Source organism: Vitis vinifera, chromosome 19 (genome assembly GCF_030704535.1).
Source record: "Vitis vinifera cultivar Pinot Noir 40024 chromosome 19, ASM3070453v1".
NCBI lineage: Eukaryota > Viridiplantae > Streptophyta > Magnoliopsida > Vitales > Vitaceae > Vitis > Vitis vinifera.
In genome coordinates this window covers 9,922,959-9,939,351 of record NC_081823.1, presented here as the reverse complement: position 1 = coordinate 9,939,351, position 16,393 = coordinate 9,922,959, and the positions used below count along the sequence as shown (strand labels likewise).

Sequence of the window (16,393 nt, the reverse complement as noted above, 5' to 3'; positions counted from 1 at the left end):
GAATATAATTAAAATTAGTTAAAAATTTATATATTTTCAAATTATTTATTCTTTATATAGAAAAATTAAAATAAATTAAATAAGTTTTGAGTAACATATAAAAATAATTTATTAACTTTAAATTTATTTTTTATTTTCTTTCATTTTTTTCTTTTTTATTTATTTATTTATTTATTTTCTTTCTCTTGCATATTTCTCTTAAATTTTCCATAAATCAAACATAGCCCGAGACAATTTGCTGCATAAATGTACAATATGATTTGCATAAATATACAATTGTTAAAGAAATTCAATGAAGAGTACGTTTGGTATTTTGATTTTAGAAAATATTTTCAACATTTCTAAGATTTAAATGATAAAAAATTTTAAGTGTTAAAAAACTTAAAAAAAAGTCACCGAGTCTAATTTTGCTTCTTGTAAGTTTGATTTTCTTGATAAAAGTCACTGGTGGGCATTGAATTTTCATGAATTGCAAGCTGGCGGGGACTAAATTAATCAGGTAAGAACATACCACAAAACAGCCTTGAAAATTACTTGCACATGCTGGATGAATATTGACTTAGTCTATAGAACTGCAGTGTTGAGATGGTCAGATTCACTGTCTAAATGTCAAAATTTATTATGAATAGATCTGGCTGTATTCGAAGTTAAACAGAAGAAGCTTGCCCTGAAACTCTCATATATAAGAGGAAGTCAGTCTTCCCCTTCGGCATCATTGCCAATTAAGTTCACAGAGATTCAGTCAGAGATTCAAAAAAGTTGCCTTGTGTTCGCCTAGTGCAAAACATGAAGGTGAGCCTTTTGATCTGGAACTCCATTGATGCTTTTTGTTTATTGTGTAGCTTAATCTGTTCTAGCTGGATCCAAAAAGAAGCATATGAAATTATAGCTATAACAGATTTGGATATGTTCCTTGTGTGATGGTGTAGCAAAAGATAGTTGTGAAAGTGCAAATGAACTGTGACAAATGCAGAACCAAAGCCATGAAGATTGCTGCAGTTGAAGAAGGTATGATACACATTTCAACACTATTTTTCTTTCCACAAGAAGTTCACAGAAAGTATAAAGGCTTGTTATTTCAAATCATTTATTCATAGTCCCAGTCGATCCATTTTTGGGCTTTTGTGATTATGTGACAGGTGTGATCTCAGTGGCTATAGAAGGAGCTGAAAAGGATCGGGTTGTGGTGATTGGAGACGGAGTTGATTCAGCTAGCTTGACCTGCTGTCTGAGGAAGAAGCTTGGGTATGCGACTCTTGTAAGCGTGGAAGAAGTAAAGGAAAAGGGCAAAGGTGATGAAAAGCCAAAGCCAGATCCGAAGAATTGTTGTCAAAGCCAACATGTTTTTATTGCTAGCATGGGCTATGCAGATGAACCTAATTGCTCCATAATGTGAGGTTTAACATGGATCATGCCCGGCCTATTAATAAGTTGTACCTTTCTTGTTCTTCAATTAGACCTTGTTTCTCTCTTTGGATGTTCCGAGTAACGGAGATTGCAATTCTCTTAACAAAGGGCTGAATTCATTAAGAAAGCAAAGTAGCAAATTAATTAGTCAGGCCAACATCATAAGTATCCTAAATCCATCTCCATTTATTAGACTGATGAACACCCAATATCAAATCATTATTAATTCTACACTATTCCATATGGGGTTGAATTAATTTTTGATAATGCTGTCTCATTTTTTCATTAAAAGGAAGGCTAGAACCTCCATCTAATTGCTAAGAGTTCCAAGACAACTGTTGATGCCTTTGTAGCAATATTCTGCATAAATGAGCTAGGTCTAACTACATCTGCAAATGGCCCTTTTTTTTTGGGTAATTAACATTATAAATTGTATTAGTTCTGAGGCTCTATGTTAATCGATGGTGGTTAATTGCTAGATTTTCAACTTCACAAAATATAAAGGACAATAAACTAACAGTGATTTTTGAAAGACTAGCATCAAAGTCTGCGGATAGCCCAAGTGCACCAGTAGCCGCCTTCTGCTGCTCCATTAAGTAAATCTTAGGATATTCCGGATTCCCTCCAAAGTCAGCTACTAAGGGGCACAAGGATCAACATGCAATATAATTAGGACACTGTTGGACAGAAGCACGTGCTTTCGTGGCGCACGATAAACAGTTGACTAGGTTAATACAGCATATTAGAAGGATCTCATTTGAATTCTTAAATGCAATTCCAAAATTCTACAGTTTAAATACCGTGTGAAAGGAAGAAATTTTGTAGGTCAATTCCGAACACAGCGTTTAGACCTTTAATTTTTAACTACAATTAATTAGGTCGTAGCTATCAGCCATGTGATGGCAGCTTCTGGGAGAAAAGTCCATTCGTTTTTCAGTTTTGAAATTCAATACGAATCTAACTTTGCTGCAACGCAAGCACAGTGATATATGCAAGAAGTCATCATCAGAAGCCACCCTGTCCCATGTGAGAATAAATAAATTTTTCAAAGGTACAGAAAACAACCACCATTCATCGTACGGAATATCTCTGGGTCTGGTCCCAAATTTTGGAGAATTGTTCTGAAATAATAGCTCACAAAAAGGCAAGGATAAAGACTATTATACTCACTACTGGACTTTACAGTTGTACATAATAAAGAAGCCCACTAATGAACAACACAAGAAATCGCACCCAAAAATGCATGTACTCAAATAACCCAAAGAGGCAATTAAAAAAGATAAAAAAGAAAAAGAAAAAGAAAAAGAAACAAGGAAAAGGAAACCATCTTAGAAAGAAAAAAAAAAAAAAACATGAAACAAACCCTACAACAAACAATTGTCACAAATAAATAAGTTTGATACAAATGAGGTATTTAGTAAAACTTAATACTTACTACTTAATAATTTAAGTTGTTAACTTAAAACTTATTACTTAATTCTTACTTTAAGTATTAAGATTGTTCGATAAAATTCACTTAAAACTTATTTTAAATCATCAAAGTAACATATTTATCCTAATAAGTTATAATTAAGACAAAAGAGATTGAGTAACAGTGAAAGTCGTGGAATAGCAAAGGAAATCATAGAGGTAATTAGGGTAAATGTGAGTAAAAATGTGAAATAAAGATGTAAACTTAGTATTTAAAGTTATTTTTTACTTTAAGTCATACCATTAAGTTATTTTACCAAACATACTTAATTTATTTAATGATTTAAATTAAGTTATTAACTCACTTTAATTTATTAAGTTGATATACCAAACACTCACAAACAACACTCCAGAAATATGGATAACTATGACTATGATGAGTTTTGCTTGTCCAGGTCAGTCTTGGTCTACGTCTACCTATTCATTTGTGGTCCAAAAATATCCAAAATATAGAAAATTAGTTGAATATTAATATTGATCAAAGAACCTATAAAAGAAAAAAATAATTGGACCATAAAAATGAGGACTGCTTATTCAATCCTCCCATAGGCAGTTTTTTCAACTAAGGTCTGAACTTGAAATTGTTAAAAGAGTGAATTAAATTTTAAAAAGTTAGAATTTTTGAGTTATGCTTGCTCTTGATTCATGGGTTCACAACGAGTGGGATCTTTTATTAATAATCTATCATACTTCAATGATAACTATTGGGAAGTGTCCCAAACTCTTAATTAGTAAAAAATCTTTTTTATAAATAATATTATATATATATATAATATTATTTTCAAGAACATGTTTAATTTCTAGAATTAGGTAAATGGTTTGCTTTTCAATTAATATTTATGAATATTTATATATATATGCACATAGCTCCCACCTAAAACATAAAGAGACTTAAAAAAAAAAATTCATCAATTGAAAGGTTGATTTTAAAGGTAAAATTGAGAAAGTATGTTTTTTTTTAAAAAAAATATTGAAAATGTATGCTAGTTATTTAACATTTTCTAACATGCATATTTTAAAATAATATTTTTCTTTCCATGTAATAATAAAATGATTTTTTAATTAAAAAAAACATAGTTTTAAATTACACTAAAAAGTTGTAGCTTTAAGTTAAATTCAAAAACTAAAATATGAAACTATGTTCTTTTTTTCTCTTTATATTCAAACATAAGCCATTTTTTATAATATGGTTTCAAATGTAGGTTTTTTGTTTTTAAAGAGTCAAAGATATTTTATATGATCTAATCATTGGTTGTTTTATCTCACATAATGGGTGTTAAAAATATTTTATTGCACTGAGATTTGGAAAAAGAAGCACAAGTGTGTTCTTTCCAAATTAATTAATTTATTTATTTCTGGACTCAAGATTGCCGAAATACCATGTATCGACGTACCTCAACACGATATATAGGAGAGAAGGAATTTCGCCGATATTTTGTTGTGCGGTCAAAGTAAAAACCGTGCTGAATTTTTTTGCCCATGAGGGGGCTCGAACCCAGCCAAAAGATTCAACACACAGCTAGGCCAACCACGCCGGGGTCTATCTACGGTCTACTCCAGAAATCAAAATGAGGTGGACCCCCAAATCAAACCACAGTACAAGCAATTTTCTCGGGAAAATGAAAATCAGCGAGAAAGTTAGGGTTTCGGGGATGAAAAATTAGGGAAAGTTGTGTTTTCATGGACCAATTTGTTAAATATATGGTTTTTGGAACCCAGATTTATGGAATATAAAAAATATCTTTCAATGTGGAAACTTATATCAGATTCATGCACTCTGAGCCTTCTGTATTTTTTCTACCGAAATTGCCCCTCCAGGTATCCACATCAGCAACCCATCTCAGCAGGGGTTGAAACTGAACCGGTTGAAAACTCCAAAATCAAATGTTGAGCTTCCCACAAAAACACCCTAGCCGACGGTTCTTTCTTCTCTTTTTCTCATTTGATACCCATTCCTCTCAGTTGTCTTCACTCCGTCACCAAGGCGAAGCAGAGGTTCCCATAAGAAAACCCTAGCCGATCGACCGCTCTTTCTTCCCTCTCTCTCATTTTGGCACCCATTCCTCTCATCTGTCTTCACTCGGTCACCAAGGCGAAGCAAAAAATCCCATAAAAATAGTGTAGCCGAGGGTTCTTTCTTCCCTCTCTCTAATTTGATACCCATTCCTCTCATATTTCTTCACTCCGTCACCGAGGCGAAGCAGATTTCAGTTGAGAAGGCCTTAATCCGATTTGTCACATCTTAGATTTTCTCTGTCGAGGTAAGCCATTCATTCCGTGTTTTGCATTCGCATTCTCATTCATGAAAATCTGCTATTTGTGTGGGTTTTTTCTGAACCAGGCGTGGCTGAAATGTTGGCATTTAGGAGTTGGTACTAAAATTTTAAATCTGTTGGTAATGAATCATCATCGTCTTTTTGCAAATTTGATTTTGTTCTGATTTTGTACTGTTTTATTTGGATTGACAAATTATCCCAACTCTGTTGTTTTGATATAAAGTAAAGGCAAGAATATGAGTTAGGAATTGTTTCGTTGAAAAAGACATTTGTTTTTGTTTTGGTTTAGAACTGAGAAAAACATATTTTGAATTGATTAGCGAAAAAGGAATTTTTTTTTCCCAGTGGTGTTTTTGGGTATTGGGAAACAATGCATTTTTAGTGAAACCCATTTATTGGATTGAGCTATGCAATGGATGACCAAAAGGGAACATTTTTTCGGGATGAAGTTTTCATTTTGAGAGCAAAAAAAGTTCTTAATAAATGGTGATTTTTAGATGGGAAAGTTGTTCCAAATTACTCAGTTTGTTGGGTTTTTTTTATATTGATGGTTGATGGGTGCTAAAGTTTTTGTTGTGTTTTTTTGTTTTTGTTTTATATGTATAATTTCAGATCACGTCCCATTTCTTCAAACATATAGTAACATATGTATGGTTACTATATGTTAATGTTCTTGTTGATTAGTAATTGATATTGATTCAGAGATCCGTTTTAGAAGATGGTAATAGGAAAGGCTATATAGGAACTATTGGTATCCATGCATTGGTTTAATTCCCTTCATAACATAAATAGAAAATAGGGAATGCTGGTCAGAATGGATGAAATGCATTTTTATCTATATATTGTTTGTTTTGGTGATCAGTTGGTTAACCTTATTGTACTGGTAAGTTAAGCTTATGTACTACCTCATTATTCCTGAATGTACGACCTTAATCGACTGTATGTACTGCATTAGTCAACATCAGGTACTACCTGAGCCAACCTTGGGTACAAGTTGTGTGACGATTGGAAACTTCATTTTTTAATATTCAAATAATTCATATGTGAATAAAAGTTGTCTTTATTGTTAACCCAATGGGGTTCAGTTTGTCAAACATAGGACCTACAGGCTGTTTTCAAGTCATGCATAAATTAAATTGTATTCACTTCCACATACAAGCTATCATGACATTATGTGTTTGACTACTCTGCTCATTTGGTTCCCCGTACCTTTACTTGAGACTGTACCATAGGTACTATCTTAATTAACCTTAGGTCTAACCTTAGTAATCTTTAAGTACTAGGTTAGATATCCTTAGGTACTACCGTAGTTGGACTTGTACACTACTTGTGTGCATCGACCAATTAGCATGTTTGAACCTTAATTGTGTGCATCAGCCAATTAGCATGTTTGAACCTTAAAGTCTATGGAATCAACATGCATAATTCCTCAATCTTTCGTTGTTGTATTGTTTTTAACAAATCTTTATGTCAATAAGGAAATGGAAGAGGAGATGTTTTGTTACATTCATGAAGGTGGTGAGCTTGTTAAGACTGCTGTTGGGTCCGTCGAATATAAGGGAGGTCGGACCAATTGCAGTGTTGTTAGCAAGAATATCTCACAATCTGAATTCGTTTCAAAAGTATGTGGTGTACTGAACTTGGATTCCAATTCCATTAAATTGGAATTCACAGTCAAGTTTGACCCATCATGTCTATTGCCACTGCATAATGATGGCGACATAGTCAATATGTTCAAATTCAACGACATGTTTTGTCATGTCTACATCTCCCAGTGTTCCGAATGTGGTGATGACCTCATTTGCCCTACTAGGTACCTAATGTCCTTCCACAATAATGTTCCCTTTTGTATAATCGCTTTTCACACTTAGATTGATGGATGATCAAATTCTTTCCTTATGTTTTTTGTAGTGGCCCAACCCCCATTGTTGCTTCAAACTCAGCTCATGTTTCCTCTATTGGCGAGCCCCCATTACACATCTCTAATGAGTCGCCCACAATTCAGTCAGTTGGGTTTTCCCAAAGATGTGCTATGACAAATACCGTTCAACTTCAACCAAGCCGGTTCGAACATTCAATTGTAGGTAGTGGACATACCTTCCCAAATGCGTCGGAGTTTCGAGATGCAATCTATTTGATGTCTTTGGCTGGAAAATTTCGATATTCTTATAAAAGGAATAGTCCAAAACACATGACCGTAGTATGCACAATTGAAGATTGTCCTTGGAAAATCACTGCGCATGCAATAGGGGATTCAAACATTGTTCAAGTACACACATTCCGAAATGTGCATAACCATTGCTTGGAAGATGTTGTCTTGTCTCAGCCTTTAGTGAGATCTACTCGTGCATCGTTGGTCATTGATGATGTCATTCGATCTACTCCTGAATACCAACCACGCCAAATTTGTAAGGACTTTGTAAGGCAACATGGCATCCAGTTAACTTACCTACAAGCATGGAAAATGAAGGAGAAGGCTAAGGAGCGCATTTATGGACAACCCAAGAATTATTACAAATTATTGCCATGGATGTGTGAAAGAATGCTTGCAACAAATCCGGGATCGAGTGTTGAGCTAAGTTATTCAAATGATGACCATTTTGAGAAGCTTTTTGTTGCTCATTCAATATCTATTGAAGGGTTTGTAAGGGGGTGTCGACCAATCATTGCAATTGATTCGGCCCATATGAGTGGGCCTTATGGCGGTGCTTTATTTTCAACCACCTCTTACGATGCTAATGACTCCATGTTCCCCTTAGCCTTTGGAGTGATGAGGTCGGAAAATTATGAAGATTGGTTATGGTTCTTGGAAAAACTGAAGATAGTTGTGGGAAACAAGGAAGTTATTATTATCTCAGATAGACATCATGCTTTGCTTCGTAGTGTCCCTGAGGTGTTTGGCATTGAAAACCATGCTTATTGCTACCGTCACCTAAAGGAGAATTTTAGTAGTTTCTTGTCCAAGCATAACACACGAGGGAACAAGGGTAAAGAAAATGCATTGCAATTCCTAGATAGCATTGCGTATGGAAGGCTAGAACATGATTATAACGTTTCCATGGTTGAACTAAAAAAATACAACGAGGCTTTAGCCACATGGGTTGAAGAAAATGCGCCGCACCATTGGGCCATGTCAAAATTCCCAAAACAAAGATGGGATAAAATGACTACGAACCTTGCCGAGTCATTTAATGCTTGGTTACGGATTGAAAGACATCACTCTATTTGTAACTTTTTATTGGAGCACATGTCCAAGTTAGCTTCTATGCTTGTGAAGCATCAAGAAGAGTCTAAGAATTGGAAAGGGTGTATAGGGCCAAAAATTGAAGCTAAGGTGCAGGAAAATATTGCAAAGGGTGCGGTGTATCCAGTCACACCGTTCAAGAATGGAGTATTTGGGGTATGTATCGGGAGAGCCTTGTTGAATGTAGACATTCTGAACCATACATGCACTTGTAGGGGTTGGCAGATGTTGGGAATCCCTTGTGAGCATGCCACAGCCGTCATTATTTCCATTGGTCAAAATGTTACTGATTTCGTCAATGATTGCTACAAATACCCAATGCAAGAGTTGATATATGGGGGCTCTTTCTCCGGCATAGAGACCCATGACATGCCTACTGTGGACGATGATGGTTTGGTTCGATCTATCACCGGGGAGGTGTTCTTCTCTCTAAAGCCTCCACATACAAAGCGCCCTCCTGGAAGGCCAAGAAAGAAGTGCATTGAGTCTCAATTTCAAGATAAACGGCCTGTTTATTGCTCTCGTTGTCATATGTCCGGCCACAACAGAAAAACCTGCAAAAATCCTTTGCCCTAAATGCATATCTGTCTACTTATTGCATTATGCTGATCTTGTATTACTCTATTTCAACTAACTGGTTGTCACCCAATCATCGTTACTATTTGAATGTTTTGTGTTTTTCCATTCACCTGCAATGTTCATTGAGTTACATTATATTTCTCTGCTGATTCAGTTCTTTCACAAAGTCCGAACTATGTTTGCACCACATCTTGTTTTAATGGTATTTACTCAAATCCCATGTATTTGGTAAGATTACATTGCTTAAGCCATTTCAACCATACTGCAGTTTATGTTCCCATGTATCATTTGGTGGCATTTTTCAGAGGCTGGTTGCTAATATCAGTGTCAGCTGGCCTGTTTCATTTAATTATCTGCATATTTGTCCTTTGATTTGAGTGCTATTTTCCCAACCCATGGAATAATTTTTTCCCATTTCCGTAGGACAAGACGAATATGTACAGACTCTAGCTAGTGCTGCAAATAGTCCTCAATGAACGCAACAGTGTCAGAGATACAATCATGGCCGCATGTCATATGTGATTTCATAGTTCATGATAAGTTTCTTCCTATCTGCTGCTACGTACCAAAATGACCAAGGGTTGATTTTAGTTTGTCCAAAATTTATTAATTCATATCATGTTGTGTGCTGATGTGATTTGTTCCAATTGTAAAACCATTATTTATGTTCTATATGTGATGTATCTGATGAAGTATTCCACATCCCATTGTAACAGTGACAGTTGGGTTATGCTGAATATGAGGACCTTATGTACAAGAATGGCCAACGTGTAAGGGAAAGGAAGAGTACCTGGTAATGCTGCTGCTGGAGCATATGGGATGCAGTCACAGCAATGTAATAGGGCTGTTCATTTTTCCTTCAATATTGTAAAGTAAGAGAGTAGGAACATGGACAACACTCAGTATTTGTTCTTTTATTATAGTTAAGGGTGCTAGTCAGTGTTGTATTGGCGACTGATTGGACAACAACTGTGATTGTAAGATGTAATCCACAGTGATAGGTTTATTATGGGGTATGGTACTAATTTCATAAGAAAACAACAAACATAGACTGGAACCTATTTGTTTGTACATTGATGCAGTTTCAGTTTATCCTTCCATACTCACATTAGTAAATTGTTTGACGACTTTCCTTTCATATTTAGTTATTGTGTAAGCTTTTACATATCATCTTCTGTTAATGTTATTGGTAAGTTGGGAGGTTTGTTTGGTTTGATTTACTACATTAGAAACAGTTTGCTGGTATACCAATAGTTTGCAATGGCGCCCTTCAAATCTTGATCTACCAGGGTTCAGGACTATTGCACATTCTCATTGGCACGGGCTACTCAGGGTTCCTAAATGATTGTGCATTTTGCTAATTTTGTGCTTCAAACCATGTACAGGTTGTTATAGAAAAAATAAATGTGGTAGAAAACCAATAAATATTTGCTTCGCATGATCACCTTCCGTATCCAACCACAACCATCGTAACTTGACATAACCAGAAAAATGAGAAAACAACAGTATGATTAAATAAATAAATATTGAGAGTGAAAAATTGTCGGGAGAGTAAAATTTATCGAATATGGTTTAAGGTAGTGTCATGCTGCAATAGGTAATGAAATTAACTAATAAAAGTCTGAAGCCACAGAATGACTACATTTCTCGCGGGTGTGTTAAGGTAGTACCTTATGTACATTAAGGTAGTACCTGAAGACCATTAAGGTAGTACCTTATGTGCATTAAGGTAGTACCTGAAATTTCTTATGATTACATAAGGTACCGTTGGAGTAACCTATGAGAACATAACAATGTCATGCTGCAATAGGTCATGAAATTAACTAATAAAAATCTGAAGCCACAGAATGGCTACATTTCTCGCGGGTGCATTAAGGTAGTACCTTATGTACATTAAGGTAGTACCTGAAGACCATTAAGGTAGTACCTTATGTGCATTAAGGTAGTACCTGAAATTTCTTATGATTACATAAGGTACCGTTGGAGTAACCTATGAGAACATAACAATGTCATGCTGCAATAGGTCATGAAATTAACTAATAAAAATCTGAAGCCACAGAATGGCTACATTTCTCGCGGGTGCGTTAAGGTAGTACCTTATGTACATTAAGGTAGTACCTGAAGACCATTAAGGTAGTACCTTATGTGCATTAAGGTAGTACCTGAAATTTCTTATGATTACATAAGGTACCGTTGGAGTAACCTATGAGAACATAACAATGTCATGCTGCAATAGGTCATGAAATTAACTAATAAAAATCTGAAGCCACAAAATGGCTACATTTCTCGCGGGTGCGTTAAGGTATTACCTTATGTACATTAAGGTAGTACTTGAAGACCATTAAGGTAGTACCTTATGTGCATTAAGGTAGTACCTGAAATTTCTTATGATTACATAAGGTACCGTTGGAGTAACCTATGAGAACATAACAATGTCATGCTGCATTACATATAACAACATGCCATGTGTTATGTTTTTATAACTTACTCATTCGGTAGGTTATGTAATAATAAAAAATTTTAGGTACTACCTTAATGCACATGAGGTACTACCTTAATGTACCTAAGGTACTACCTTAAGGCACCTTAGAGAAATGATGCTCTTCTATGATTTAAGTCAGAATTAGTTCATTGCATTACATATTACAGCATGCCATTATTATATTCTTATTGCTCACTCATTCTGTAGGTTATGTAATCATAAAAAAGTTGAGGTACTACCTTAATGCACATGAGGTACTACCGTAAGACCCTGAGGTACTACCTTAATGTACCTCATGTACTACCTAAATGGACATTCGAGAAATGTTGTTCTTTTTACAAATATTTTGTTGTGACTATTTATTTAAGTAAACAGTTGTTTTCCCATTTTGGTATTCATCTAGATTTTGAAGGGTTGTGGTTGGATATGGAATGTGATCATGTGAACCATTTATTTTTTGGTTTTATCTCAACACATATATTTATTTGCCTATCACAACCTACAGATTGTTGGAAGCAAAACATGCTACATGCAAAACCATTTTGGAACCCTGTATAACTTTTTGCAAATATTCTTCATGAGTAAGAGCTAAGCCAAATATTAAGAACATGATGAAATGCCAGATCATCACTTAATATTATTAACTAAAAGAAAAAAAACTCGTGATAGGTAACAAAGAATTATCTCAACACATGACAATCTAAAAAAATCACCAGTGCCAATAGTCTTCAATGATTCATTACGAATACCATCCAATGTCTTCACCATCACCCATGACACCTGAATTTGTCACCATGGTTTGTAACATTCTACTTCAACAAAGGATCATTATTTTTGAACTATATTTGGAGAGGACATTGGGATGGAACAGGGAAAAAATTGAAAGGATATGTAACAAATGCCTTATCTCTATTAGGATTTCCTGTATAAAACAAAACACAAACATAGTCCTTTGAATGTGTACATCAGCAAAATGTTTCTAATGTAGTCAACAAACCAAAGAAACCTAATTTTGATCATATGGTAAACCAAGTTTGCTTCATACAATCCGAAGAAAGAGGATAACATATGACTCATTCTGATATTACTCCCTTTTGTAAGCTATAGCAACAGCATCACCATGCAGTCTTTCTTTCCCTTACGCGTTGCCCATTGTTGTACATAAAGTTCTGACATTCAGCATCACCATACTGTCACTGTTACAATGGGAAGTGGTATACTTAATAAGATACAATAAATATAGAACATAAATAATGGTTTTAGAATGGGAACAAAATCACATCATCACATAACAGGATATGAATTCAGTCATTTGTGGACAAACTACAATCAAGTATTGCTTTATATGGTAAGTAGCTTCAGATAGGAAAAAACTTATCATCAACCATGAAGTCACAAATGACAGGAGGCCATAATTTTATCTCTAACAGTGTTGCGTTCATTGAGCACTAGTTCCACAACTAGCTGGAGTCTGTACATGTTGAGCTTGTCCTACAGAAATGGGAAAAACTTATTTCATACTGTTTTTTTTTTTAAAAAAAAACAAAACCAATTAGGATGTAAACTAGCTCTAACCTCTGCCACTGAAGTAGTTAAGGTGGCCCCATTCCAAAATTCCATGAATTTTAGTGCAAAGATACCACAGTCAAACCTATAACACATCACATTTAGGCTTGTCATGTATATCATAGAAATCTAAGAAAAAAAAATCACCTCAAATGTCCGTTTTGGTTAGAATATATGAATATTTTACCCATTCAGTTGTTGCACAAGGTGTGGTTGGACATGCTCAAAAGTCGAGACATCCACGTCCATATGAATTGCATATGCATGCAGTGCTTTATTGATTGCCATAGATAATCGCCTTGTTGCAGCACTAATACTGTTTCCTCGCCTCAAGGGCAAAGATGAAAGAATTTCAACTCGTGCAGCTGCAAAATTAACTACATGCATGTGCCAGTGATTGTTCTCACAAACTGGAATGAACATCTGCATTATCATAAAAGAGTTATTACCTTTTATGTTATAAGATAATAGTCATGTCCAATGCCATTGCATATATTACTATGGAAATGAAATTTAACAACCGTTATTTACCATGTCACATGTCCCCAAATCATGGCCCAATATACCAGCATCTAGATACATGCGACATCTATCCATGATCACCTGGCTGGTTGCATTTGTTTTCAAGTTGGTCAGAATCACCTGTTCACGGGTGGGGTTATCAATACAAACATCAACAAATGCTATTCTATTTTGAGACTATGTCAATTTAGGATATTAGAGGGTTCACCGAGAACGAAGGATCAAAATAATGTGTGCGCGCTGGTGGTGCTTGCTGTCCATTCATCATGCGAGAGACAATCGCCACAATCTGGCAAAGTTGTAGAAATGAACAAATTTTACAACCCCATCAACACTTTATACATTATATGACCAATTTCTTTTGAATTTAATTCAACATAAAGATAAGTAACTTACTACTGAATTAACCCACCGCCCTGCATTTAGACAAGAAATTTCTTCTCGGGTAATGTACATCCCATACATCTCGCATAAAATCTCGCTAGAATGATTGAAAATGAATTATGTCATAATGATGTAAAGTTATTCACATATTAAATGATTGCAAGAATTATTTTTAGAAAAATGAAATGTACCTAGGATCGCCAATTTCTGCCAAAGCGTAATCTACTACTACCCGATGAGCATGGGGGATTTTAGGGAATTGTTTAACACATTGGGTGACAAATGGACTTTTGCAAGTGGGAGGACGCTTCACTATCCTCTTACAAGTCCGCTTAAATCTCTTGATAGATGAAGGTTTAATGGCTTGATCACCACTCCCACCTACCCTATCACATTCTCGCGCTTCTTCTATTGTCACTTGTGGTGGAAGCGATGCCTCTGCATGAGACTGTGGGGCCATTGGCTCGGAATGAGTGGCTTCTGGTGACGGTTCCATTCCAATTGGAGAATGGGGGGTTGGTGCGAGGTTATCTTGTGGTTCTATTTCGTCAGCTGACGTCTGCTTGCCCGGTGTTTCACGCATTGGTTGATATTCAGCGTGGTACTGTGCTTTTGGGCAAGGGATTGAAGATATCCCCTCTGGTCCACTTCGGCGGGAACATAGTGCAGCAACATCCCGCGCCAGAGAGGAAGCTAATCGTAGCATACTCTCCGATGTGTCAATGACACGGGCTTTAATAACCTATTACATAGTGGAAAACAGAATAGTTTTAGAATAGTATTGTATGCATTGTATAGAAGAACTTGTATGAGTGGTTAGTGAAGAAGAACTACCTTTGTAGCATCGTCATCAGCTGTAGAGGTTGAGGCTACTGATGGTACATCCATATTGGCTGTGCTTTGTGCTCGCTCCTGTGCTTGTGTCTTGCATCATTATTTCAATGAGGGAATCAACAAATTGGTTATTACTGGTGCGAGGCTAATATGGTAATTTAACTAGTAGGGAAAGCTTTGTTGAGTTAGAGCATACATGCACATATCCATAACCACCGAATGTTGATATTTCAGCTGCTAATCGGCGTTTCATTACATCGTCAGTCCATGCAGCAGCTAGCGGGCTGGTCACTTCAACATTGACTGATGGCATGTAGAAGTATGCCATGTAGAACAGTTGTCCAAGGGTAGTATATGAAACAAAGAGCATTAAAAGAGCAAATTGCAGTAAGCATGACATTCAAATTAAAATGTAAACTAAGTTCATACTAATTACAAAAAGGGTTGGAGCCTAAACTGTACCTGGAGGAACATGAGGCAGCCTCGGATGTAAGTAGGCTGCTTTTGTCGATATTCCTTGATTCCATCTTCTAAGTGTTTCAGCAGAAACTTTGCCCAATTCCTTTGGACACCAACATCACCATCCCATATGGTGTCCCAAAGGTCATGGCTTCCTTCAAGCTTTGAGTTAGGTGCCAGTAGAGTGGCACATGAAAAAATTAAAAATGATTTTAAAAATTCATCACACACGGGCAAGTTTTCAAGGTTTTGCTCCAGTACCCTGAGAGTGTATGTGCGATTGGACGGGGTTGTTCTCTTAAGGATAACCACGTCTACCCCGGAGTTAGGGATGCCCATCACTTTGTTGACATGTTCTTCATTGACAGTGATAGCATTGCCGGTTTCCATATTAAGTCTATGGTAGGTAAAGTCATATTGAGATATGAGCCACCCGCATAGCTCATATCTTAGTTCGCGGCAAGCAAAAGTCAGTAGGCCCCCAAAGCCCATCTCTCTAATGGCTTGCTGTTTTTCAGGGGCTAGGCGTGCAATGACAGTTATGAATTTCTTCCCAGAACATCGGGACAAGCTTAACCTACAATTAAAATGAAATATGGGTTAGTGACAAAAAAAATCCAATATATGCAAATTTCCAATTAAGCTGAATTTGAAGATTGGAGCCATTGTTCAATGAAATCTGTTTTACCCACCTGTGTGCATGTTGGTGGAACATGCTCCTTCCTTTTTCTCTTTTCTGTTGCCATGTGTATAATCAGTATGTTTGGATGGCGATACTTAATCGACGAGTTTCGAAACCTACAAAGTAATCAATGGCCTTATGAACATTGAAGCCTATGGATATGAAAGTTGTACAAAGGAGTAAAAATGAGACACGTATGACTTCAAATAGATTATTGTGATATATATTAATGTCATTGGTTTAGCACAAGATCAACAACTCTGAAACATGAAGAAGAAAACTATGAACAGTGATGGAAAAAAATGTTTCCCAAATTTTCAACACTCTCCTGTACAATTAGTTTAAAGTCAGTATGCACTAATGAACAAATCAGAATTGTCAAAACTATGAGAAGACTAACAAGCAAGTGAAGATAAGCTGTGGCGGCGAGAGAAAGGGGAAATGAGGGAAAAACTAAGAATAACAAAATACATTGATTCAATGGTATA

The 16,393-nt window shown here is 35.9% G+C and overlaps 2 protein-coding genes across 2 annotated transcripts; both read left to right on the top strand.

Moving 5' to 3' along the window:
* Nucleotides 1–579: 579 nt before the first annotated feature.
* On the top strand, nt 580–1,471 carry LOC100257941 (heavy metal-associated isoprenylated plant protein 47). Its single transcript, XM_010646357.3, has 3 exons — nt 580–792; nt 930–1,008; nt 1,140–1,471. Exons 1-3 carry the CDS (start codon nt 787–789, stop codon nt 1,394–1,396), a joined length of 342 nt encoding a protein of 113 aa, XP_010644659.1. The 5' UTR covers nt 580–786; the 3' UTR covers nt 1,397–1,471.
* A 5,163-nt stretch (nt 1,472–6,634) lies between these two features.
* On the top strand, nt 6,635–8,973 carry LOC104877671 (uncharacterized). The gene is made up of 2 exons (XM_010646442.3): nt 6,635–6,966; nt 7,065–8,973. Exons 1-2 carry the CDS (start codon nt 6,635–6,637, stop codon nt 8,971–8,973), a joined length of 2,241 nt encoding a protein of 746 aa, XP_010644744.2.
* Nucleotides 8,974–16,393: the final 7,420 nt, after the last annotated feature.